Source organism: Talpa occidentalis, unplaced genomic scaffold (assembly GCF_014898055.3).
Source record: "Talpa occidentalis isolate TD23 unplaced genomic scaffold, MPIMG_talOcc4v2.1 talOcc4.10, whole genome shotgun sequence".
In the NCBI taxonomy this organism is placed as follows: Eukaryota; Metazoa; Chordata; class Mammalia; order Eulipotyphla; family Talpidae; genus Talpa; species Talpa occidentalis.
In genome coordinates, this window is record NW_023600993.1 from 96854859 (window position 1) to 96880959 (window position 26101).

General features: G+C 57.6%; 1 protein-coding gene across 1 annotated transcript; it reads left to right on the top strand.

Moving 5' to 3' along the window:
• Positions 1 to 26097, top strand: SLC12A5 (solute carrier family 12 member 5). Its single transcript, XM_054697980.1, has 25 exons — positions 1 to 67; positions 5613 to 5707; positions 5974 to 6105; positions 6414 to 6560; positions 7359 to 7413; positions 7872 to 8002; positions 10447 to 10688; positions 11389 to 11600; positions 12518 to 12688; positions 13008 to 13106; positions 13246 to 13303; positions 14796 to 14970; positions 15523 to 15641; positions 15951 to 16049; positions 16865 to 16984; positions 17232 to 17336; positions 18195 to 18363; positions 20343 to 20538; positions 21249 to 21418; positions 21781 to 21912; positions 23488 to 23595; positions 24646 to 24768; positions 24852 to 25051; positions 25648 to 25781; positions 26006 to 26097. The coding sequence occupies exons 1-25, from the start codon at positions 16 to 18 to the stop codon at positions 26095 to 26097; spliced, it is 3336 nt and encodes a 1111-aa protein (XP_054553955.1). The 5' UTR covers positions 1 to 15.
• The last annotated feature ends 4 nt before the right edge of the window (positions 26098 to 26101 follow it).

Sequence of the window (26101 nt, forward strand, 5' to 3'; positions counted from 1 at the left end):
GGCCGCGCCGCCACCATGCTGAACAACCTGACGGACTGCGAGGACGGCGAGGGGGGCGCCAACCCCGGTAAGCGCAGCCCGGGGGCGGCGCGGGAGGGGGCGGCGGGGAGCGAGGGCGGCTCTGGGGCTGGAAGCGGCGCGGGGGCCGCCTCCCTCCCCGGGGGGCCGGAGGGCCGGGCGGGGGGCGCGCGCGGCCGAGCCCCGCTCCGCTGGAATGCGCCGGGCGCTGTCCGAGGTGCTGGAATGCGCCGCGCCCGCGGGCAGGGCTGGGGGCGCGGGGGCCGCGCTGCCCGGCGCCGGCCGGGGGCCGCCGTGGGTGAGCCGCGCGGGGCGGCGGTGGGGAAGGGAAGGCAGAGCCGGATGGGCTGACGTGGAGCCCGACGGGCGGGCGGGGGGCTGCGCTCCCCGAGAAGGGACCCCGGCGTCCTGGCGCAGAGCGCTGGCCGGCGGAGGGGCGCAGCCTGCTGCAGTCCCCGCGCTCGGACTTGCGGCTGGAAGGTGGGGGAAGGAGCCGGCGCGGGGCCGAGCTGTGTGACAGCCCCCGTCCGGGCTGCGGCGTCTCCTTAAGGGGACACTTGGTGCAGTCGGGGCCCCTCCCCCAGAGCTGCCCGAGGTCCGACCCCAGCTTGAAGCGCACCCCCCCCCCAGGGTTTTCAGCTCTACTTTGCGGAATCTCCCTCTCGCGTCCCCGTGGGTTCTTATTCAGGACGGGGAGCAAGATCACCCCCCTTTCTTCCCGGTTCCCCTTCCCCTCGGCGCCCGAGGGTGGCAGTGAGGTTTCCAGGGTGGGGCGGGGGAGGGGGCAGGCGAATCTCTCCGGGCAGCTCTGCTCGCTTCCCCGGGAGGCCTCAGGAATGGGGTCCCGGCGGCTGAATTCTCCGCGCCGCGGCGTGGACACTGCGGACGCGCTGCGGTGGGTGCGGAGACTCGCCAGGAACCGAGGGGCTTGGAGCGAGTCCTTTCGCCGCTCTGGCCTCCCCCGCCCTCCTCCGCGGTTTCCCTGCTCCGAGGTCTTGGGGCCAGCCACCTCCTCCGGCTCCCAGGCCCCCCGCCGCCCCCCAGCGGTCTCAGCCATCCATCACGGCTGTCAGCCGCCCCCACCCCCCACCCCCAGCTGCGCTGCGTCCCTTGCGCACTAGCTCCCCTCCCGCGCCGGCAGTCTGCGCTCGGCGCCTCCAAACGCTCCCCTGGGCATTGCTTGACCCTCTGGACCGAGACTCTTGCAGACCTCCCGGGGATGACCCAGTGGCCCCAAGGGCTGAAAGAGCGGGGTCTTCCAGGGACTGGCAGCCTTGGCTTGAAGTCCTCCGGGTCTTGGATCAAACTCAGAGCCAAGTGGCCACTTGAGAGGGCTGGACACCAGGGGCCCCGTCATTTGTCTAACGCTCCCTTACCCCTGAGGCTGAGTAGTATGTGGGGCTTGGAGCTCCCAGCTGACTGCCTCATCCATCTCTCCGGTGACCCTGGAGTTCTCTCATCTGGCAGCTGCCCCCTCCTCCTCATGGGCTCAGGCTGCTAGTGGGGGAGGGGGTTTGGCAAAGTCAAGCCTGCGGCAGTGCCAGGCATCCCGACGCGGAGCCCAGGGAACCAACAGGGTCATTTCTATCGGGGATCCCCTTCGGATACTTGTATTATGAGGAGAGGGGCTCAGCCGGAGAAATAAGCTCTCTGCTCTCCCAGACATGGACGGTGCGGCGTGATCATCCAGCCCCTGCTTCCTCTACCCCAGTGATGGCACTTTACTGGGCCTCAGGGATTCTGGGGGTCTCAGGATGCCTAGAGAAGAGGCACCCCAGGAACTTCCTTCAGTTTTACCCTCTCCCCATTACTTTCTAGACTCTGAGTGCAGCGGGCCCTTCTGCAGACATTCTTTCTGCATGTGAGGTCCAGGGCCCGGAACTAGAGTGGCCAAGGCTGGGGAGACATTTAGGGGCCCAGGTAGAGAAGGCTTCCCAGTGGCACCTGGAGTTGGTGGCAGAGAGCTGTAAGGACCTGCTGGGTTTGAGGGAAGAAGGACTATAGGCTCACCAGCCCCTGGCATCTCGGATTCTAGGTTCTGGAGGATGCAGGAGACATGCGGGCGCTGACCCGGGCAGGTGGGCGAGGACGGAGTGGCAGAGCTCTGGGCTAACGCAGACCCCAAGGATATTGTCTCTGACCCCAGGTCTTCTTCCCCCTGAGGGTGGGTCACCCTCTCTCCCCCAGTCTTGCCGGGAGATTCCTCCAGGCCCTGCCCCAGGCCCCCAGGGAGGCTCCTCAGCCGGAGCCGCGAGCCTGTGTCCTCCCGGGGAGCTCTGGCGGCCGCAGCTTAATTGAAAGCCGATTGGGGCTGAGCGTTCCCAGGGGGTGGGGGCGGCGGCCGGGAGGGCTCTGGCTCAGTCTGGCCCTGCCTCTCGCCCGTCTCCCCGACTCCTGGCTCCGGGCAAGGAGGGCGAGCTCCCCATTCGCAGTCCTGCGCCTCCGAGAACTCGCGAAGCCAGCCGGCCCCCCCTCGGCCGGCGCGCGGCGTCCGGGGGAGCGCACGGAACCAGCCCTGGCGGAGGAGCCCCGGCCCCGGCGTCGGGCGCAGACGGCGGGAGGAGAGGCGGGGCCCGGGACCAGCCCGTCGAGCCGCCCCCTCCCCGCCACTGCTCTCTGGCTGGGCTCCCGCCCCGAGTCGGCTCCGCGCTGCGCGCCGCGTTACATAAGCGACTGCGGGCGCGTGGCCTGCTCGGCTCGGCGCTGCGCTCCCGGCCCGCGCGGTCGCCATGGAGACCGGTGCAGGGCCGCCTAGTTGCGGGGTCTTGGGCCAGGACGACCCTGCTCGGGCCGGGTGCTGGCCCTGGGCACCCACGAGGGAGGAGGGGCCTGGAGCTGGGCGCGAGCGGCGAGGCTCTCCTGTGGGTACCCTGGTCCTCAGAGCAGGCGCTCGGGGGAGACCCCCCAGCCTTGAGGCGGGAGGGGGGTGTGGGTTGGGGAGCCCTGACTGGGTGGGGCACCACGAACCAGCCTCATCTTCATGATTGTCATAGTAGCAGCAACAGCTGCGCTTGGGTCAGGCGCTCCGGCAGGCAGGATGCGCTTCACCCCCTCAGCAGCCCTGGGGGTGAAGCACCTTCCTCCCTTTGCGAGGGAGGAAACTGAGGCCTAGAGTTTGTTACTTGTGCAATTTGTAGACACTCCCTGGGAAGCTGGAACTGAACTTCAGTCTTGACTTCAACCCCGCTTCTTAACCTTTAAGGCATTTAATGTCATTTCCCCTCAGCCTCTCCGTGCGCTGAGACACAGGCATCTTATTAGCATTTTAAACGGAGGGATCCACCCCACTTTTAGTTCTCCTGTTTTCTGGCCCCAGAAAACTCTGCTGAGTCTTAGGAGCCAGGAAAAGTCGGAGGGATTTGATCTCCAAAACTTCCCTGAGCACCTACTATGTGCCAGTTTCCCACTAGGAGGATGTGGCTGCTGTTCCTGGCCACTAATACGTGTGAGAACAGGGACGGCCGCACCTCCTCCCTGGGGACCAGGAGTCCTGGGTTATTGGTCGTGGTGGTGGCTGTGGCAGGAGACAGCGGGTGGCGGGCTTCCCTCCAGGGGCAGGGGCTCTTAGTTCCCCTTCCACAACTTTGAGTTGCGGTGGGGTTGTGTCCGTGATGGAGCATGCTCTGGGGATGGCCCCAGACCGGGCAACTAAGGAAGTTTTTCCTCAGGTAGGGAGGTGACAGGCCGGCAGGTGAGGGGACAAGAAATTCAGAATAGTGGGAGATGCAACTTCACTTGGGATTTGGTCATTGGGAAGTTTCCCCGGGGCCCAGGGAGATGTCTGCTGCGCGGGCTCAGCCCTGGGACTGAGGAAGGAGGATGGCTGCAGCCTAGGGGACGGGCTTAGGGGGTCCCTTGTATCTCTTTGAAAGGGCCTCTCCTTGATCCCCAAGGGACTTTCTTCTTGGGTGATCCATCCACTTCCAACTCACTTTTTCAAAGATTAATTCCCATCTCTTTCTCTTGCCTGCCCCCCCCCCATTCTAGATTGACCCACATATCCAAGCAGCTTCTGGGAACAGTCACATCCAGCAGCGCCTCACCCTCAGCCAAATCCAGCACCTTCCCCACTTCTAATCCCCCCCCATTTATTAAAAAGCACCATCAACCATCCATTTACCCGTGCTAGGAAACCCAGGAATTATCCTAGATTCCCCCTTCTGCTGTCCTCAAACATATGGCACAGAAACATGTCCGTCATTCTTGAGTCTCCATTGTCCCACATGCTGGTCTGGGTCATTGTCAGCCCTGGCCTGAAGTGCTGAAGGTCTCCGACCAGCTTCAGGATTCCCCGTCTGAAGGCTAGCGTGGTTGCCCTAACGCTGTGTTTCTTCATCGCCTTTCTTTCTTTCTTTTTATTAAAAAAAAAATTTACTTTACTTATGCATACAAGAGCTGGGGTACAGGCCAGAGATGCAGGAGGATGAGAGGATTCACCAGAGACAGAGTGGGGAACAGAACAGGCAGAAGGACCGAAATACACTGCTGAGGGGAGCAGCGGGTGAGACAGGAGAGGTCTGCTGCGCCATGTGGGTTGCTCCCTGGCCGGCCTGGGGACCAAACTCGTGCTGCAGAGGCTGCGGATGGCTTCACAGTGCGGTGCTTAACCCCTTGTGCCACCAGGGAGGCCCTTCATCGCCTTTCTTTATCTGAAACTCTTCAGTGACTTCCTCTTGTCCTCTGGGTGAGGCCTCACGTCTTGAATCCAGTCTGCTAGTTGTCTAAGGACCCACACTCACCTTCCCAGGCAACTCTTTTCACATGTCATCCCCCGCCCCCACCTTGGCCCACTCCTTCCTCAGACTCCCACCCTGTCAGGCTTCTCTCAGGTCCTCTAGCCTGCTCTATTCACTCTCGCCTCTGGGCCGTTGAACATGCTGTTCTGCTGTTCTCTCTGCCCGGAACACCCTCCCTCCTCCCTCCCAGTCTAGCTCTTACTCATTCTTCAGTTTTCAGCTGACACGTCACTTCCTCTGGGAAGCCTTCCATGACCTCCCAGCCTAGGCTGCCTGCTTCTCCCGTGTTCCCACAGTCCCCTGTTCATCACAGAACTTCACTCTGGATTGGAAGTTCCCGGTGACTGGTCCTCTCCCCTGCTCTTGGTTTCCTTGAGGGTACACAGTGTCTATCTCATGTTTTACTCCACCCTCTGTGTCCACGTTGGCACCTGGTAGATATCCAGTAAATACATGTGGGTTGAAGGTGAACGAGGGGCTAAGGAGGTGTCAAAGGGGGTCACTTCTGCAAGAGGTGGAATATCCCTGGGGTCACAGGCGGTAGAGTTCTCTGCCTCTCTGCCCTGGAAAGAGCACGCTTCCACCCCAAAATATCAGTTACATTCAAGGAGGGGACCCTGGAGAGTCTAGGGTGCCCTGGAGAATGAAGCAGGACTCCTTAGAGCAAATGTATTCATTAAACGCCCAGCACACGCCAGGGAGGGCCCAGGCTTTTATCCACGCTGGCAGCTACAGTTCTGCAAGGAGGTATGAGCTCCATTTTCCCAGTGGGCAAAGCGAGCTTCAGAAAGTTGGCTACACAGGCCGGTGTATGCCCAGAGCGGTGGTGCGGACCCTGGGCTCCTCTTGTCTTCTCAGGTGATGGCAACCCCAAGGAGAGCAGCCCCTTCATCAACAGCACCGACACGGAGAAGGGGAAGGAGTATGATGGCAAGAACATGGCCCTGTTCGAGGTGGGCTGCAGGGGGTACTGGGCCCCCACCCTCAAGTCACTGCCCCGCTCACCAGCTGCTTCCTGTCGCTCTGGGAACAGTGCCCTCGCTCTCTGCCTCAGATGCACCTTCTTCCTTGAGCCACTGCACCCTTGTTTCTCCCTTCTGCACCCCCCCCCATGCCCTTTGCTTTATCCTCTCCCCATCGCAGCCCATCCTCAGTGCTTCTGCCTTCCGGCTCCCCCCACTCACTCCCTGAGGCCCTGACACTGCCACCCCCTCCACAGGAGGAGATGGACACCAGCCCCATGGTGTCCTCCCTGCTCAGTGGCCTGGCCAACTACACCAACCTGCCCCAGGGAAGCAGGGAGCATGAAGAGGCAGAAAACAATGAGGGGGGGAAAAAGAAGCCGGTGCAGGTGAGCATCTTGGGAAGAAGGGAGGGGCCTGAGGGTGGGCTGGGCGGGGAGGGGGTGGCACCCGGAAAATGGAGGCATGGGGGGTGGAGGGAGGTCGGGGCAGAGATGGAGGGGTGGGGGCTGGAAGGGTAGTAGTGGAGGCCTGAGGCAGGTGAAGGGGCTGGCAGGGCGGCATGGGGAGAAGCAGCAGGATGGAGTCGCAGAGAAGAGGGAGAGAAGAGCTGGAGAGACGTGGGGGTGCAGCGGGGGAGGGCCGGGGGTGTTGGCAGTGGTTGGGGGCTGCAGAAAAGGACGCTGGCCTCCCGCAGGCTCCCCGCATGGGCACCTTCATGGGCGTGTACCTGCCGTGCCTGCAGAACATCTTCGGTGTCATCCTCTTCCTGCGGCTCACCTGGGTGGTGGGCATCGCGGGCATCATGGAGTCCTTCTGCATGGTCTTCATCTGCTGCTCCTGTGTGAGTGACGCCCTCCCCTCCCCGCCCGCTGACAGCTGGGGCTGAGTGGGACCTGGGGGCGGGAGGAGGCGAGGGTGGGGGGAAGCATGAGAACGGAGCTTTTTATAGGAACCACTGCCTGTGATCTCTGCCCGTCAATTAGGTCTGACCGGTCCTTCCTGCCTCTCCACGCAGGTCCCTAACCCCGTTAACCTGGTCTCCCCTGGGCAAGCGCGGGGGGCTGCGCGATGCAGATTCATTGATGAAAAGGATCAGTGTAGAGAAAGACGTGCATTTCGCTTCTAAGCCCAAGATGGTTAACATTCTCCTAAGTCCAGACTGGAAAAAATAGATTATGTGTCAAAAACAGCTTTGGGACCGAATGGTTCCAGCCCTTTCTAAAAAAATCAAGCATTCACTAAACACCTACTTAATCGACACACTTCTACTTCCTCACACATAGCCCTCGAGCCGCCACCTCTGCGTGCGCGGCAACCCGTGCTGCAGCCATGGCTCCTGGTTTATAGAGGAAGAAGCTGAGGCTTAGAGAAGGGAAGGGGCTTGCCTGAGGTCAGACCCCTCGCCGGGGGCCGCGCCGGGCCGCCCGGAGCCCTGTGCCGCAGCCGCAGGCTCCTCCACGCAGGTGTGAACAAGAGGCTTTCTCGACAAGGGCTTGGCAGGAGTAGGAGTTGGAACAGGACCAGGGAGAAGCTCGGCGAAGAGGACTTGCGGGCTTGGCGGGTGTTTGTGGACTGTAGGGTTTGGCCCCCAGGCCGCGGCAGCCCCGCCCAGCGGCATTCGATGCTCTCTCTCCTGCAGACCATGCTCACGGCCATCTCGATGAGCGCCATCGCCACCAACGGCGTCGTGCCCGGTATGTCCCTGGGGCTTCCAGAGGGGGGCCTGCCCAGGTGGAGGGAGAAACAGTGCCTCTGGCCTGGGGGGCCGTCAGGAACCAAGCGGGCAATATTGCAGACCTGGGGGTGGGGCCTTGTAGTTGGCAGGTGGGGGCAGCCCTGTGAGGGGAGGGCAGGAAGACGTGCTGGCGTTGAACAGGGCAGTGCAAGATCTCCGCTCTGCCTGAGACCCTCTGCTCCGTCATCCTATTTTCTGAGCCTTGACCTCCTTAGAGGGGTAATTAGCAACATGGTAATTAGTGCTGCGAGATCCACTCACAGTGGCTGGCTGGGGCTCTCACCAGGCCCAGGGCTGCAGCCTGAAAGGCTCGTGTGGCCCAGAGCAACCCCCGACCCCCTCTGTCCGAGCCCCCTCATGCTCTACAGTGGCCCCGCGCCCCTCAAACCTCTTGCTGATACTAGGTTCTTTCTGCAGCTGGCGGCTCCTACTACATGATTTCCAGGTCTCTGGGCCCAGAGTTTGGGGGCGCCGTGGGCCTCTGCTTCTACCTGGGCACTACCTTTGCTGGGGCCATGTACATCCTGGGCACCATCGAAATCCTACTGGTGAGAGGGGCCAAGGAGGAGGTGTGGGCTCCCAGGCTGTCAGTCATTAACTGGTGCTCCCTGGACACCTCCTACAGGCCAGGCCACCCAGGAAGGCTGCAGAGAAATGAGATGTGCTTTGGTCTGTAAAGAGTCCCCAGTCTAGTTGGGGAGGCAAGATCCAGTAATTATGTAACAGGAACAGCTGCCGTTGGTAGGCGCCCACTGGGCTCTTAGCAGAGGTCCCAAGTGCTTCCGAGGCGTTACCGTCCATCCTCATGAGGTTCAGGTATGAAGATGCCCGCTTCACAAATGAGAAGCTCAGAGAGGTGAAGTGTCTTGTTCAAAGTCGCTCAGCTGCCAAGTTGCAGAGGTGGGTTGAGAGGAGTAAAGTCGCGGTAGGAATAACACCGGTGGTGCCACACAGTAGCCACCATTCTGTGATTGTCTGCTGCATGCAGGGAATGTTCGAAGCCCTCCGGGAGTGTTCACTGTTAGGGCTGATGGCTGGGGGACTGCACAAGGGAGGAAGGATGTGAGGGAGCTGGGTGAAGAAATCTGTCAGGAGCAGAGACCCCAGTACGGCCAGTGGGCAGTGCTTGAAGGAGGGGCCTGCTGACCGGTCACCATCCTTCCTGCCTCTCCCAGGAGGAGGGGGCTTCGCTTCCCGGGCGCAGAGACAGTGGAACTGATGTTTGCAAACTCCTGCACTGCCCCGGTCCCGTGACCTGCGATACCTCGTCTCATGTCATCCTTGTGGCTCTCCTGAGAATCAGTTGTCCCTGTTCCACAGAGGGGGAAAGCAAGTCTCAGAGATTAAGGAACACGGTGGGAAGATAGGAGCCTTGTCTGTCTCACCCGAAGGCCTGTTCCGGCCCCTCTGCCACACTGCCCGGGAGAACCAGAGCTAAGAGATGTGCAGTTCTGGGTTGAGGGGAAAGGCCCAAAGACAAGGACCCAAATTACGAGAGAACAATAAGAGACTCCCCCAGCTTTCACAAAATTCGATAATTTAAAAAATTATTACAAAAACAGTTCTGCCCATTGCATCTATATTGCATGGTGTCAAAGAATATGAAAAAGGAAATAGCGGTTGGCTGAAGAAAATCACCAAAATCATCCATTTTGGTGTATTTCCTTCTAGTTTTTGTTTTTCGACGTGATATTGGATTGTGTTGTAAAATATAAGTCTACGACTTTCCCTAAATAACTCAAAACCTCTTTGTAAATATCATTCATAAGTGAATATAATTTTTGTGAAAATGTAAACATTATATGATAAATACAGTCATTTCCCCCCTTATCGGTGAGGGATGCCTGACACCAGGGATAGTACCAGGCCCTGTGCCTTTTCTTCTCCCTAGACACACAGGCCTTTGATAATGCTTAATTTATACATTAGGCACATGAGGGATTTACTACAATAATTAATAATAAAATAGAACAATACTCTGTAATAAGAGTTATGTGAATGTGGTCAGTCTCTCAAAACATCTCATTGTACAGTATATTTTCCAAGTGTGGCTGACTGCCCATCACTGAAGCTGCAGAAAGCAAAATGACAGATAAGGGCGGGGGGTCACTTATGTAATGGAGACATTTTGGAAAATACAGATGTGCAAAAAGGATCAAAATTATTATTCCATTTTACCATTCAGGGAAAACTGTTATTTTGACATATCTACACACATGCAGAACTGTGTATGCATGTATTTGTGTATAAGTACCATGTCTTTATAAAGCTGTGATCATAAGACACAGTCTTTCCTTTTTTAGGTAAATGCCTTTTATTTAATTTTTTTTATAGAGGTACCTTGGTTTACTACATTGTATATGGTTTAGGGGTACAGGGTCACACCTCTCCAGATATATGTTACACACCACCGAGGCATCCCTAGTCCTTCACCAGATTCTATTAAGAACCCTCTCCTCTCTCTGGTAATCAATTCTACAGTCAGATTTCTGGGGTTTGTTGTTGACTTAAAAATCCTTTGTTTTTTTCCTCTATGTTCTTAAAAACCGTTCTTATCTAACATAACATCCATGGCCTTTTTAGTCAATTCATATACATTTATGCCATCTTTTTCACATAGACTAGTCTACATGGAAATAATGTAGTGATTGTTTTACCCCATCCTTTAGTGATGAATATCTAATTAATTTTTTACTTTTTATTAGAGGTAATAAAAATAAATAACCATTAAGAATTATACTTGGTGGCAAAAATAATAGAAATTATCATGGCTCCCAACATCTTTGCAATGTATTTTTCATGACTGTGTAATAGTCCTTACAGGATAGGCCACGTTCCTGCTGGATGTCATTTCTAGCCTTGCACTACTATAAAATATTCTGTGACAAATGTTTTTTCCACAAACCCTGCATGCACCTCAGATTATTTCCTCGGGACCATGTTCAGTTGGCTACTGGGTTACTCACCAGGCCTCCTCACCCCCTTCCCACAGGCTTACCTCTTCCCAGCAATGGCCATTTTTAAGGCGGAAGATGCCAGCGGGGAAGCAGCAGCTATGTTGAACAATATGCGTGTGTATGGCACCTGTGTGCTCACCTGCATGGCCACCGTGGTATTTGTGGGTGTCAAGTATGTCAACAAGTTTGCCCTTGTCTTCCTGGGTTGTGTCATCCTCTCCATCCTGGCCATCTACGCTGGGGTCATCAAGTCTGCCTTCGACCCACCTAACTTCCCGTGAGTGCTGACTCTTTGAGTCTAAGGCATCGTCTTCCTCCCTGGCTCAGTTTGGGGGTCTTCACACCAGCCTTCTCCATCTTTCAGAATATGTGTGGTTGTGAATTCAGAGCAAGCTCCCTTGGGAAGAAAAATCTCCCCTGGTTTGGGGGAAATCTGTTCAGGATGGGAATATTTCTGGAGGTGGGCAGTTTCCCTTGTGAAGGTCAGCTGCTTGTTGGTGGGGTGGACTCAGGAAACACTAAGTGGGAATGATTTCTGAAGGGATGAGTTCGGTGTTTAGAGAAACATCTTCTGGGGACCTCCTGGGATGGGGCACCGCCTTGGTGTGGGATACCTTCTCTACAATGGGAAAGGACATAGAATAGAGGGTCTGGGGCTTCGGATCCCTGGTGGTTCTGCATCTCTCCCTCTAGAATAGTTTCTCCTACGCCCCAAGGAGCACAGAGACCGTTGTCCATGGTGCTGAAACATAGATTGCACTAAAGCTGTTGTTCTCCTGCTGTGACTGCATATTAGAATCATTTGGGGAGAGCTTTGAAAAACACTGATTTTGGGCTCTGTCCCAATTAAATCAGAATTTGGATACAGAGCCCTGGCATCTGTGTTTTTTGAAAGCTCCCCCACCCCGCCCCCCGTGGTTCTAGTGTGAATTCAGGGCGAGGTTCACTCCCTCTCCCTCCCTTGTTTCTCTCCCTAGGATCTGCCTCCTGGGGAACCGCACACTGTCTCGCCATGGTTTTGATGTTTGTGCCAAGTTGGCTTGGGAAGGAAATGAGACAGTGACCACACGGCTCTGGGGCCTTTTCTGCTCCTCCCGCTTCCTCAACGCCACCTGTGATGAGTACTTCACCCGAAACAATGTCACAGAGATCCAGGGCATTCCTGGAGCTGCCAGTGGCCTCATCAAAGGTCTGGGGGGAGGGAAAAGGGTTGGTGTCCAGGTTGCACTGCAGGGATTGTGGGTTGAACAGTCAGGATTAAGGGATTCTCTTTGGGATTCGGCTCATAGCAATCAGTTTTCATTGAGCAACTACTCTGCTCTTGAATCATGAAGGGGTAGAGATGAGACTTCACCCATCTCAACCACCTGGTAGGGAAGAAAGTCATCCATTTAATAAGTATTCATTAAGCACCTATTAAGAGCCAACACTGCCCTGAGCATGAGGAACCTAACATAAATAAGTCATAGTTCTTGACCTTAAGGAGTCTAATGGCAGAGACAGATTATGAGCAAATAAATTGTGATCGGTGCAGATGTGCTTCAACATGAACAGAGATGTCCCAGGAGAGTGAGTGGTCAGGTGTAGAAAGCTGTGAGATAAGGCTTCCTGGACTCATCCGAGGAGGGTTTTGAAGGACAAATAAGAGATTTTCTGTTATATTAGGGGAATGAGGGAATTGCAGGCAGAAGAACAGCTTGCCTGAAAGCTTGCAGGCATGGAAAGGCACATCATGTCCTTCCAAGCACAAGTAATGTGGTATGACTGGGGCATACCGTGCAAAGGAGGGAGAGGCAAGAAATGATATAGGGGGGTTGGAATGAGCTGGACTGTGGGCCTTGGTGCCCTGTTGAGGAGTTTGGGCTGGGACCCAAGGATAGTGAGAACCACCAAAGGGTTTCAAGTAAGGAAAGTATTTGTTTACCCCTCTAGACTGGAGCTTAGGGAATGTTGGTGGAAATAAAATAGTGCCAAGACTCGGGGAGGGGGAGAGGAGAGGTGGTTGACCTTGACCCTTCTCGTTCACACTGGACCCCCTGACCCCAGAGTATGGGAACCCCGACTTCTGGTCTTTCTCCTGCACATCCTGCCCCTCCCCGCCCACAGAAAACCTCTGGAGCTCCTACCTGACCAAGGGGGTGATTGTGGAGCGGCGAGGGATGCCCTCAGTGGGCCTGGCAGATGGCGCCCCTGTCGACATGGACCATCCCTATGTCTTCAGTGATATGACCTCCTACTTCACCCTGCTGGTTGGCATCTACTTCCCCTCTGTCACAGGTGAAGGGTTGCTCAGAGAGGGGGGGCTCTGCCCGGGAGTGGAGGGGTAGGAGAAAGTCAGTGATGATGTGGGGAATTTCTTAGTCCAGCAACTTCATTACATAGGCAGAAGCCAATGATTCCATTCCCATGTGAAAGAATTTGGTTGGAATTCCATTCCATTAATCTCAGATGAGGGAATTAAGGCCAGGAGAAGCCAAGCAATGTGCCCAAGTCCTCACTGTATGCCAGGACTAGATCCCAGTCTTTGTGACTCCGAAGCTGGTGTCTCCCTCGTGGTCTGCCAGCCCTCCTGTCCTAGCTGCTTCTCTGTTCACAGGGATCATGGCTGGTTCTAACCGCTCCGGGGACCTGCGGGATGCCCAGAAATCAATTCCCACGGGCACCATCCTGGCCATCGCCACCACCTCTGCCGTCTGTATCCTGCACTGCTGGGCCGGGGCCACTGTGGGCAGGGATTCTAGAGGGAGGGCATCTGGGGCAGGGCCTGGCCGCTCAGCAGCAGTGAGCGGAAGGGTGGCACCACCCAGAGGATTCTCCTTTATCCTTTGCTGCAGATATCAGCTCCGTTGTTCTGTTTGGGGCCTGTATAGAGGGGGTCGTTCTGCGGGACAAGTAAGTAAGGGAATCAGAGTTGATCCTATCCTGGGGGGTGGGCACAGAGGACAAGTTCTAGGAGACAGATTCAGCAGGGATTGATGGCCTGTGCTGGGGGCCCGGTGAGAGTGAGGCGGCAGGGGATTGCTTGCAAACCCACCTTCTGATATGATAGCTCACCTTTCTCATGTCACTCAAGTTCAAGAAGCTTGGTGTCTCATTTCCTTTAGGATAACGATGCTCTTCTTTTTCTTTAAAATCTGTTAATTCATTCACTTGGCTGTCTGTAGGTTGGCCACTGTCCCGGGTCCTGGGGAAACAAAGACACATGAGGCATCATATTGTCCTGAAGGAGCGCTTTGGGGGTGGTAACCACACCTCTCAACACACTTGAAATGCAGAGCAATAGGGGTGGTGGTAAAGTGAAGTGCAGGGGTGACGGGTGAGCACAGGGGGCTGCAGACCAGTCCTCAGCAGGCCTCCCAGAGGGTGAGGCTGAAAGCGCCTTATACACATTTTTCTCTCTTCTCCCTGCTTTGAATGTTGAGCAAAGATTACTTAGGTGACTGGGAGGGGGTGGGCACACACATGTGCCTGTAGCCACAAGCAGCTCAGAACTTCTGAAGCTCACACTCTGACACCTACACAGCCAGGGAGGGGAAGTCGCAGATCCCAGCACAGACAGCAGTTTCCATGATACCATCCTGGAAAATAGGGCCCCCTTGAGGCTGGGCACCTAGGCGGGACCTCGTCCTGGAGGCCTGGTGTTCAGTACCAGGAAATCGGATTTTTAAAAAGACGGGGAAAATCCCAGAGGGTTTTAAGTAGGGAGTGACCTGGTCAAAGGGACAATTTGCATATATCACACCCTGGCAGCTTAACCTCCACTTAGCTCATTTGATTTAATTGTAGCCCTCCCACAAGATTTCAGGGGACTTGGCAGGGCACCCAGAGTAGCCCTTTGTCAGATTCTTGAAGCCACCAACCAAAGCCTGCTTGGACATAACTGCCCAACTTCGGGGGCAGGGCTCTCCTACCTGCTGCGTCAGCACCCCCCTTTTAAGAGTGTCCATGTTAGGAAATTCTTTCCTTTGATTCTCACGCCACACACCTTCACCCCATGATGAGGCCAGGACCCTAATTTTTCAGATGAAGACACTGAGGTTCTAAGAGATTTGCCCAGGGCGACATCATGTTATGTGATGGCACGTCACGCAGTATTAATCGTGGACCACTTGCTAGCACCTGTCACCCCACATTCCACACACGTGTTACCTCCTTTCCTCTTCTCACCAACTGTATGAGAAGGTTTGGAGTGAGCTTCTGAGACAAGGAGAGGTTACGTGACTTCTCAAGGTCACAGGACAGAAAGTGTCCTGGGTTTTTGTCTCCCCCTCATCTTACTCAGCTCAGCCCCCTGGGAGGCATGCAGGGGTGTGGGGGACCTGCCCTGGACATGCAGGTGGTGTTGCTCCCTCAGATCTCCTGTCCCCCCGCTGTTTCATTCCAGGTTTGGTGAAGCTGTGAACGGCAACCTGGTGGTGGGCACGCTGGCCTGGCCGTCCCCCTGGGTTATCGTCATCGGATCCTTCTTCTCCACCTGTGGGGCTGGGCTGCAGAGCCTCACGGGGGCCCCCCGCCTGCTGCAGGCCATCTCCCGCGACGGCATAGTGCCCTTCCTGCAGGTCAGTGAGGGCAGAGGGTGAGAGAAGAGCCCGCACTCCCCTCCAGCCAGCCGGGCCCCTGCCCGGGACTCTGCACAGCAAGCCAGGGCTGTGCCCAGACTGGACTGGTCTGCTCTGGCTGCAGCAGGAAGAGTGGGCGCTGTGTTTAGGGTTTGGCCCATGGTCAGTACCACCTCTTTGGGCAGAGTTGTCTGCTCTTGCGGAAAAATAAAGGGCAAGAAAAGCGTGGCCCTCTCCGTGGTACTTAGAAAAAGGTTCCTGACACACAGCCTTGGCCGCTGCTGGCCTCCCGCAGCCTCTCTCCCATCTGTCCCCCCGCCCCCCCGCGCCTTCTCTCTCCTCGAGGGACCCCTTGAACTTCCCTGCATTTGGGTGCCAATGTCAGGGTGGCATTCCCTTGGCTCCCCCTAAAGGATGCGGACACAGAATCATCTCCCTGCCTCCTCCTTGATCAGGGGACTCCTGCTTCCGCCGCGCTGGTCCCCAAGGCTGGAGAAGAGAGACAAGAAGTCCTACAGGCCTCAGGCCCCCTGACAGTTGCTCTGTCCCCAGGTCTTTGGCCACGGCAAAGCCAACGGCGAGCCCACGTGGGCCTTGCTCCTGACCGCCTGCATCTGCGAGATCGGCATCCTCATCGCCTCCCTGGACGAGGTGGCCCCCATCCTCTCCATGTGCGTGCTGGCCCCTGGGTGTTGTCACCCCTGGGTGTCTCTGCCCGGATCCTCCAGCTGGGACCCGGGACAGCCCACCCCCCCACCTTAGTCACAGGAGCCATCTTTTCTCAGATGGGACTTCATTCCCCCACGCGGGGTGTGTTGTAGGGGGATTTGACCTTTGAACCCCGTCCTAAGCACCAGAATGTGATTCAGCACCCCCTCATTTCTTTTCCTCTCCCCCCCCCCCGTAGCCCCTGTCTTTCCCTGTTTCTCTTTCTGCCTCCCCTGGCATCTCTGTCTCTCCGGGGCCTTTCTGTGTTCTAGGTTCTTCCTAATGTGCTACATGTTTGTGAATCTGGCCTGCGCGGTGCAGACGCTGCTGAGGACGCCCAACTGGAGGCCCCGCTTTCGCTATTACCACTGGTTGGTGCCGCTTCCTGAAACCCCACCCCGCAGGCCATGGTCTCATCCTGCCTCACCCCCACCCCCGCCCCGGGTCTAAGGATCCCAAACTTAAATAGGGGGTCCCGTTTTCTGCAGCTTGTATAGCCCACCCAGCATGGGGAGGGCCTTGGTCACTCATAACGTAACGCAGTGTAACCAGTATCGGCCAGTTCCTTCCCTCATCTGGAAAGCTCCATGTCTAGATGGGAGGCGGGAGTGACAGCAACGCCCACCTTAGGGGACCCGTGTGGACAGGACAGGGCTTGGCGCACGGGAGAGGCTCTTGACTGGATGCCGGGCGGCTTCTGGCCAGTCCACTCAGTGGACTTCGGTCTCCATGAGCCCTTGGGGCAGGCAGGGCAGGAATGATGGTGCTTGGTCCACGAAAAGGAAACGGAGTCTCAAACAGGCCCAGTGTGGCCCTGCAGGACAGTGGCGGCAGGGCCAGAATCTGGGTGGCCTGACTCCCATCTCAACGCTCCTGCTTGGCGGGGCTTACGCCTGGGGCACACGCTCCCGGGGAGACCCTGTCTCCAGCCCGCCCCGCAAACCCCTGCTTCAGAACCCTCCCAGCAGGGCAGGTGGCAGGGTCTAAGGCCCTGGGCGGGGCGGCGTGCCTACTGAGGGTGGGGCTCGCCGTCCGTCCGGTGGGGTCTCACGGGGAGGATGGTGTGAGGCCCCCAGAGCTGGCTGTAGTGCCCCGGGTCTCGCCTAGGCCCTGCCCCATCTAATCTCGCAGCTGGCACCTGTGACAGCCCCAGGGCTCAGAGGCTGGGTCTCCCTCCCCTGTCCAGGACACTCTCCTTCCTGGGCATGAGCCTCTGCCTGGCCCTCATGTTCATCTGCTCCTGGTACTACGCGCTGGTGGCCATGCTCATCGCCGGCCTCATCTACAAGTACATCGAGTACCGCGGGTAGGTGTGGAAGTGGGGTGCTGGGAGACACGGAGGGGAGACAGGGCGAGGCGGGGCCAAGGAGGAGAGGGCTGAAAGTTAAGCAACTTTCCAAAAAACTTAGTCAAGGCTTGGCCAAGTCAGGTGGCAGGAGCGGCTTGCTGGCCCTTTCGTGCTGAGCTGCCTGGGGCAACCATGGCAGTGTGGGTGTCTCTCCCTGCTGCCCCCGGCTCTTGGCCCTCAAGTGATGTCCCCTCGTGGCTCCCAGGGCCGAGAAGGAGTGGGGCGATGGGATCCGAGGCCTGTCTCTCAGCGCTGCTCGCTACGCCCTCTTACGCCTGGAGGAAGGGCCCCCACACACCAAGAACTGGAGGTCAGTGGTGGGGGTGATGCTGGGGCCTGGGGGGGTGGAGAGGAAGGAAGCAGGGCCTGACCACCCCACTTGCTCTGTTTCGCTGAGTGGGTTCCTGCCACAGAGTGTGCCCTGAGCCTCTCTTCCTCGAGACTCAGCCCTGTCAGAGCCCTTCTAACGGAAGCGGGGCAGGCCCAGGACTCCACTCATCTTTAGGTTCGCTTTGCCAAGAGAAAGGCCTGGAACGCTGGACTCTGCCTCGGACGTCGTGGGCGTGTCCTTGCTTATGTCTGCTAAACCCGGCTGCCATTGTTTGGCCTATGGTTCTGCTAGACCAGGGCTCTGCATCATTTGTCTGTGAATGTTCCAGTGCTCAGCACAGGGTCTAGCCCAGAGTCGGTGCTTCGAGGATGCTGTTGAGCGGATGGGTAGCTGGAGGGATGGGGTGGCTCAATGAATCAGGAAGTGAATGGCCAGACAGATGGGTGGATGGCTAAGTGTGTCTGTATGGGAGGGCTGGGCGGAGAGATGGATGTGTGACTGGGTGGTGGTAGGTGGGCGTGTGGATAATTGAGTGAATAATACATGCGTAGGTAAATTAATATGGATATGACTGGATGACTGAAGGATGAAATACATGGGTGGGTGGTTGAATGGATGGATGGATGAGCGAGGTGAATGGAGGGCTGGAGGGTGGGTGGTGGGTGGTGGGCGGATGGATGGGTGGACAGATGGGTGTGTAGGAGATGGACGGATGGATGTTCAGGTGTATGGTGGGAGAGGGTCTGGGTACACGGGGCTAGAGAGAATGGCAGGCTGGGACCTCATCTGTGTAAGGGGGTGGTGGCTGGGCAGGCGGTGACCCTGCACCCTCTTTAGGCCGCAGCTGCTGGTGCTGGTGCGTGTGGACCAAGACCAGAACGTGGTGCACCCACAGCTGCTCTCGTTGACCTCCCAGCTCAAGGCAGGGAAGGGGCTGACCATTGTGGGCTCTGTCCTTGAGGGCACCTTTCTGGACAACCATCCCCAGGCCCAGCGGGCAGAGGAGGTGAGCAGAGGCCCCGGGGGAGCGGGAAGGACAGGGCATATAGGAGTGGCCTTGCCCCGACACTTTCTTCCAAACCACCCCTGGGACCAAAGGGAGTGCAGGCTGCGTGGCCCTGTCCTTAGAAGAGGAGTCTCCGGGCCTGGGGAGCGAACCCCTTAGAATCCGGCGTGCAGAGCCAAGGACCCGGGGAGTCAGAAGGGCCCGTTGTATGGGTAAGGAAACTGAGGTTTGGAGAGGAAGTCAGGTCCCTTAGAAAACCAGGACTGTTGGGTCCTACTCCAGGCCTTTTCCTGCCAAGGTACAACTCTTGCAGTGTCTTCCCATTCGTGGATTCCTCCTGTCCCCACGCATCGGGGGTCTGTAGTGTGAGCATCCACACTGGGCGCAGGAAGAAACTGAGGCCCAGAGGGGGACAGCAACTTGCTGGCTGGGAGCAGTCAGGATTCCGAGCTGGGCTCTCCAGCTCTTGTCCCCGGCCCTCGCCCACGCCGCGGAGCCGTGTCCAGAGCCATGTGGCCAGGCAGCCGGTGCCCATGACCCCAGGCACCAGCAGGGGTCTGTGACCTGGGGGTAGCAGGGAAGTGGTTTCTGTCTGCAGTCAGGCCTCTCCCCCCAGGGCTTTGCAAGAGCAGAGAGAGGAAAAGAGGCCCAAAGGAGACGAGGCAGGAGGGGCACCGCTAAGAGCTCATGACAGTTGCTCTTTCGCCTCACTGGGCTGTTCACACTGAGCTGTGAGGGCCCAGAGCCGGAGGCCCTCATGGGTCAGTTTAGCTCCACAGGCTGTGGCTGAGCAGGTGCGTCAGAATGGCCCCCGGGGCCCCAGATCAGAACTGCAGAGCGGCCGAGTGCGCTGAGTGTTCACAGCAGCGTGTTTCCGGAGGGCACAGAACTCTTTCTACTTTTTTTCTTTTAAAAAATTGTGTTTTTTTTTAAATTGATATAGTTTGATTGGCAACACTACATGATTTAGGGGTACAGGGTTCAGATGCATGTTACCATACCCACCACCAAAGCCCCATAATCCTCTACCAGTTCTCTCTCTTCCTGAAAGAGGTAGCTGTCCTGATCCGCATTTGACAGGTGAGAAAACAATTCAGAGAGGTTAGGTGATTTGTCCTATATCACACAGCCAGGAGGTGGCAGAGGCGGGTAGGAACTGAAGGGCCATCTGTTTGACAGCAGGGCAGAGTGGGGGATGGAGCAGAGCCTTGGGGTTGAACCCTACAGTGATACCCATTAGCTGTGTGGCCTTAAGTTGTAATTGCTCTGAGCCTCAGTTTCCTCCTCTGAAAAAGGAAAGTAATGAAATACTTCCCTTGGGCCTCCCTGGCACCGCAGGTGGATGAGTGCAGCACGGGTTCGATCCCCTACCGGCCAGGGAGAGTCCCAGTTGGCGCAGCAGACCTCTCTTGTCTCGCCCGCTGCTCCCCTCAGCAGTGTATTTCAGTTAGTCTGCCTGTTCTGCTCCCCGCTCTGTCTCTGGTGAATCCTCTCACTCTCCCGTGCCTCTGGCCTGTACCCCAGCTCTTATATAAATAAATCTTTAAAAAAAATAAATAAAATACTTCCCTCAGATGGCAGATTGAAAGTGCGCTGCAAGCAGGCCTCATTTTGCTAACTTTGAGAAATGGTAGATCCGATTGTCCAGCCTCGCAGAGGAGCCCAGGTTCATTCCGGCCTGGCGTCTGCAAAGGGACGTTGTGTCCCCAGGCAGGGTGTAATGTACAGCGGAGGGGGGCGTCGGAGAGCCCGTGGGGGACTGTGGGACTAGGGTGGGGTCCGTCCCGAAGAGCTCCGATGGGCCCACAAGGAATGGGCCGTGAATGAAGGGGAGCTGAGCCCCTGGTGCAGGTGTGGGGGGGTCTGTCACCGTCACAGCTGAGCATCGGGAAGGCAGGGTGGTGGGAGGGGAGCCATGGAGCAGGGAGGCCACAAAGGGGGTCTGAGGTGGGTCTTGTCTGGCACCCCCGCCCCTGCAGTCCATACGGCGCCTGATGGAGGCGGAGAAGGTGAAAGGCTTCTGCCAGGTAGTGATCTCCTCCAACCTGCGTGACGGCGTGTCCCATCTGATCCAGTCCGGGGGCCTCGGGGGGCTGCAGCACAACACTGTGCTCGTTGGCTGGCCCCGCAACTGGCGGCAGAAGGAGGATCACCAGACGTGGCGGAACTTCATCGGTAAGGCGTGGGCTGGGAGGGTGGTGGGGTGCTCGGGGACGGGGTCTGGGGGAGCCCCAGGAGGACCCACAGGGCAGTGGGAAGAGCTAGAGCTGCGAAGTCACTGAGGCCTGAGTCTAAACTTCACCTCTGGCCCTTCCCAGCTGTGTGACTGTGCATAAGTGACTCACCGTCTCTGAGCATCCTTGGGGATGGCTGGTAATAGCAGTGTTGAGAATCCACCTCCGTGTGCCAGACAAGTCGCGCTTTCGCTAAGTTTCTACTTCTCTCAGCAGTCCTGGCATTGCTCTCCCCATTTTATCCGTGTGAAACTAAGGCACGGAGAGACTCAGGAGCTTGCTCAGGTCACACAGCTGGCTAACCCAGAGGCTGCACTGTTAACTCCAGCTCTTCTGTCTCCTTTTTAGGTAGAGCCTAGTTGTGAGGTGGTTGGGAAGATTAAATGAGGCCATGCATGGGAGAGGCCGTAATCATCAGCAAGGGCAGGTGGTGTTATTGCCATTTGACAGGTGGGGAAACTGAGGCCCAGAGAGGTTGTGGGACTCTCCCCAATCCGGACAACATATAAGTTGAGGCCAGGTAGATGCTGGTTTTCTGACCGCTCAGCCCAAGGTCAAGGCTGGGGGTGGGTGGGTGGGGGCTGGGAGCCAGGAGCCCTTGGCTGCTTCCTGGTGCCCGAAGGTCACTGTTTTGCCTCTGGCCCTCTGCAGAGCTGGTCCGGGAAACCACAGCTGGTCACCTGGCCCTCCTGGTCACCAAGAACGTCTCCATGTTTCCGGGGAATCCCGAGCGCTTCTCCGAGGGCAGCATCGACGTCTGGTGGATCGTGCACGACGGGGGGATGCTCATGCTGCTGCCTTTCCTGCTGCGGCACCACAAGGTGAGCACCTGAGGACATCCTGGGTGGGGTGCCAGGGGCTCCGCAGGCAGCCTCTGTCCTCCCTCCCGGGAAGGACCCTGATCACCTCCTTCCTTCTGAGATGTTGGGTGCTGCTTCCATGGCCCCTTGCAGGGGTCCTTGCATTGCGGAGGAAAGCCAAGCGAGGGATACTTTTTTGGGGATCCTCAGACCTAAGAGGGGGATTTCGTAGGGAGTGGCTGCTGAGACCGGGGACTTTAGATGGGCTTGGGTGCGTGGGAAGGTGGGAGGAATGGGGAGGGACAGGGTCCTTTCTAGGTTCTGGCCCTGGAGCCCCTCACTGCATTGGGCTGGACCTTCTGGGTCTCCTTCACCCTTGGCAGGTCTGGCGGAAGTGCAAGATGCGCATCTTCACGGTGGCTCAGATGGATGACAACAGCATCCAGATGAAGAAGGACCTGACCACGTTTCTGTACCATTTACGGATCACCGCAGAGGTGGAGGTGGTGGAGATGGTGAGTTGCCAGGAGCCACGCCCAGGGCTTTCAAGTCCCACCTGGCCCTATTTCCAGCATCTAGTCCCTGATTCCAGCACCAAATAGGGAAACCCCGGCGCCCGTCAGCTATGATACTGGATCCCTCATGTCCACTTGAGGGTCCGTCCATCCACCCATCCACCCACCCATCCACCCCACTCTCTCTCTCTTTTTTTTTTTCCTAAAGACACTGGAGCATCCTAACTTTTAAGTCCAATTTCCTTCTTCTTCTTCTTCTTCTTTTTTTTTTTTTTTTAAAGATTTATTTATTTATTTATACAAGCACTGGATACAGTCAGAAGCGCGGGAGGGTGAGAGAATCCACCAGAGCCAGAGCGGGGAGCAGAACAGGCAGACCGACAAAATACACTGCTGAGGGGAGCAGTGGGCGCGGCAGGAGAGGTCTGCTGTGCCATGTGGGACTCTCGACCGGTGGCCGGGGATCGAACTGGCGCTGCAGAGGCTGTGGGCAGCTTCGCAGCCCAGCGCTGAACCGGTGCGCCACCAGGGGAGGCCTCCTCTTTCTCCTTTGTAAGAACAGCCATGTCTGCAGCGCTCATGGCACGTGAGCACTTTATATACAGTAATTCTCATAGCAACCGATGAAACGGATAGAATTATGAGCACTTCCATTTTACAGATGAGAACGCTGAAGCACAGAAAGTTTAACTAATTTGCCCAACAACACACACTAAGTGGCAGAGCCAGGATTCAAGCGGGGAAGGCTGGCTTTAGAGTCCAGGCTCCGGGCCTCCCCGGTGGCGCAGCGGTTGAGCGCTGGGTTGCGAAGCTGCCCGCAGCCTCTGTAGCGCCGGTTCGACCCCCGGCTGCTCCCCGGCCACCGGAGGAGGGTCCCACATGGCGCGCAGCCCTCTCCTGCCGCCCGCTGCACTCCTCAGCAGTGTACTTCGGTCCTTCTGCCTGCTCTGCTCCTTGCTCTGGCTCTGGTGAATTCTCTCGCCCTCCCGCGCTTCTGACTGTACCCAAGTGCTTGTATGTGTAAATCAATCAATCAATCAATCAATCAATAAACAAATCTTTAAAAAAAAAATTAGAGTCCAGGCTCCTGGGATGAGACTGTCCGGGGTGTCTCCCTCCATTTGCCTCGGTTTACTCCTCCATCCACTCAGCGTGCTGTGTGTTCACTAACCAGCCCGTAGAGTCATTAATATATTCCTTCACTCACTCACCCGGCCATTCATCCCTGTAGGTGTTCATTCATCCCTTTGTTGCTTGAAAATTTTTTTCCTCTTCTCCATTCACCCAGGTAATTAATTAATCTGCTCATTCATTAATTCACCCATTCATCCACCTGGTTCCCTGCTGGGTTGAGAAGGGAATGCACTGCGTTGCTTTCCAGAAGCGTTGCCCTCCGCTCTATCCTCGCCTCCCACGACTGCTGGTTAAACTAGGTCATGGGATAGGGAAGCCCAAGGCTGCCAGAGGGAAGGGGTCTGTCTGCCTCCCTTTCCTGGGCCTAGCCCCTGAGCTGAGAACTTAAGTTTTTCTCCCTCGCTCCCACCCCCGCCCACCCCCACCCCCGCCTGCCCGCAGCATGAGAGCGACATATCGGCTTACACCTACGAGAAGACCTTGGTGATGGAGCAGCGTTCCCAGATCCTCAAACAGATGCATTTAACCAAGAATGAGCGGGAGCGGGAGGTGAGGTTGCCCAGACTGGGCTCTGAAAGCCACAAGCCGCTGCCTGCGCTGGGTCTGCACAGGTTTGGGACGGCCCAGGACTGACATTCCTGGCCATTGTACCGCCTCGCTCACTGGAGAGCATGACTCATTGCCCTTACGCCCCCCAACGCTGCCTCCTGGCACTGAGCTCCCAGCAGTGGGGGTACACACTGCAGCTGCACCTGCTAAGTCTCCCAGTTACCCGGGAGAGGGCCTTTGTCCTGGGTGACAACCTTTTCCTCTGTACGTGACGTCTGGAGCCCACGGGAGCATAGTGGATGGTGATTTCTCAGGGGCTTGGGCTGCCAGTGTAGGCGACAAGGATCAGGGGCTACTGCCTCAGAGAGTGGGTAGCAGATGGAAATTTGGGGATGATCTGGTGGTGGGAGTTGGGGAAAAACCTCTTTGGGTGCACTTGATGGGTTTGGAGGGTAATGATGATAAGCCCCCCCCCCCGGGGGTGTGGCTGTCAGGTCTCCCAAGTGTGGGTAATGAACGAAAGACTCAACCCAGGGACTGGGACATTGGGGAAATGAGTAATGGTGCCCTGGGGTTGGGGACAGAAGAGTCTCCGAGGCGGGTGAGAAGGTGCCTGGGGAACTGGCAGCAGATTCTACAGGGGAGGGTGGCCTTGAATGAAGGGTCTCCCAGGTGTGGATGGCATATTTCCCAGGCTGATGGGCACTTAGGGGGATGAGTGATCGGTGCCCCTTTCAACTGGGACGGGAGGACCCTTCAGGGGTGTTTACCGGCATATTAGCAGGGGCAACAGCAAAAATGGCAGGAAATGGCATGTGTGCTGACCAGTGAACTGGCACCAGCCCACTGTGCCAAGCTCGATGCAGGAGTTAACTCTTTGGTGGCCGTATGTGGGGGGGTCAGGGATGCTGGAGAGGAGTGAACTGGCTAAGCGAGGGGCCATAGCTGTCTGGTGTGCCCCCTGGCAGAGCATCAGCTCTGGTGGAAGCTCTTTGCAGGGCTGGGCGGTGACTCCCAGTAGAGCTGGTGCCAACCTGTGTCACCCCCCAGATCCAGAGTATCACGGATGAGTCTCGCGGCTCAATCCGGAGAAAGAACCCGGCCAACACGCGGCTCCGCCTCAACGTCCCAGAGGAGATGGCTGGGGACAGCGAGGAGAAGCCAGAGGAGGAGGTGCGCTGGGTGGGGTGACCCTGGCTAGTGGGGCGGAATCTTTGGCTGCCAGAGGAGTCACCTGCTGTCCCTTCTTTCTTTAGGTGCAGCTGATCCATGACCAGAGTGCTCCCGGGTGCCCCAGCAGCTCACCTTCTCCTGGGGAGGAGCCGGAGGGGGAGGGAGAGGCAGACCCTGAGAAGGTGCATCTCACCTGGACCAAGGACAAGTCGGTGGCAGAGAAGAATAAGGGCCCCAGTCCTGTCTCCTCTGAGGGCATCAAAGAATTCTTCAGCATGAAGCCGTACGAGCCTGGGGGCTAAGGGCAGGGGTCTGGGGTGAGCTTACAGGCTCTTCGCTCCTCCTGGCAGAGCAAAGGTAGCGAAGGGGTCCTGGTCTGCAGCTGGAAGGCAAAGCCCAGAGCTTGTCTTGGGCTCGGGATCTGAGGCCTCAGGGCCAGGGCCTGATGGCGGAGGCCAGGCCTGGCAGGCGGAGGCGGTGTGCAGGGGAAGGCCGGGGGGCTGGGAGGCCCCGCTGTGGGGCGCAGGGTGGAGGGTGGATGCTGGCAGCTCGAGTCCTCCGGTCTCTTTTTTCTGACCCCTCTCTCTTTTCTTCTTCTTTGCTTCTCTTGTGTTTCCTGAAGGGAGTGGGAGAACTTGTAAGTGCTTCAGATTTTTTTTTGTTCTCTTTCCTGAGACGGCCAGGGTCCCTGTCTCTTCGCTCTGTCTTGAACCCTCAAGTCGTAGCCCTGACCTCTGGGGTCTCGGAATGGCGTAGTCCGGAGAGGTCTGGGGCTCCCGGCTGCAAGGGCCGGTGGGGCAGGCCAGGTCGCCAGGGCCTGGGAGGAAGACGGGCGGCGCGCTGGCTTCTGGCAGGCTCAGGCCGGCTCCTCCCCCGCAGGAACCAGTCCAACGTGCGGCGCATGCACACGGCGGTGCGGTTGAACGAGGTCATCGTGAACAAATCCCAGGACGCCAAGCTCGTCTTGCTCAACATGCCGGGGCCTCCCCGAAACCGCAACGGTGACGAAAATTGTATCCTGCACCCGCATTTGGGGGTGGGGGGCGGGAGCGGACGGCTGGGGCCTGGGTCTCGGTTCTGGGCTGGGAGAGCTGAGCCGGCGCTGCCCCGGGGGGGGGGGGACGGACGGGGTCGCGGGCCCGGGGTTCCCTGGCTGCGGGGCCCGGGGTTCCCTGGCTGCGGGGCGCGGGTCCGCCGCCTCCCGAGGGGGCCGGTCTTGCTCCTTGACGTGGCGCAGACATGGAGTTCCTCGAGGTCCTCACCGAGCACCTGGACCGCGTGATGCTGGTGCGCGGCGGCGGCCGCGAGGTCATCACCATCTACTCCTGAGGGC

Excerpts from the sequence above, each read along its gene's own strand:
- SLC12A5 (XM_054697980.1), top strand. The coding sequence starts at position 16 with ATGCTGAACAACCTGACGGACTGCGAGGACGGCGAGGGGGGCGCCAAC. Across the intron at positions 68-5,612 it reads CGAGGGGGGCGCCAACCCCG|GTGATGGCAACCCCAAGGAG; the intron begins GTAAGCGCAGCC and ends TTGTCTTCTCAG. Across the intron at positions 7,414-7,871 it reads CACCAACGGCGTCGTGCCCG|CTGGCGGCTCCTACTACATG; the intron begins GTATGTCCCTGG and ends TTCTTTCTGCAG.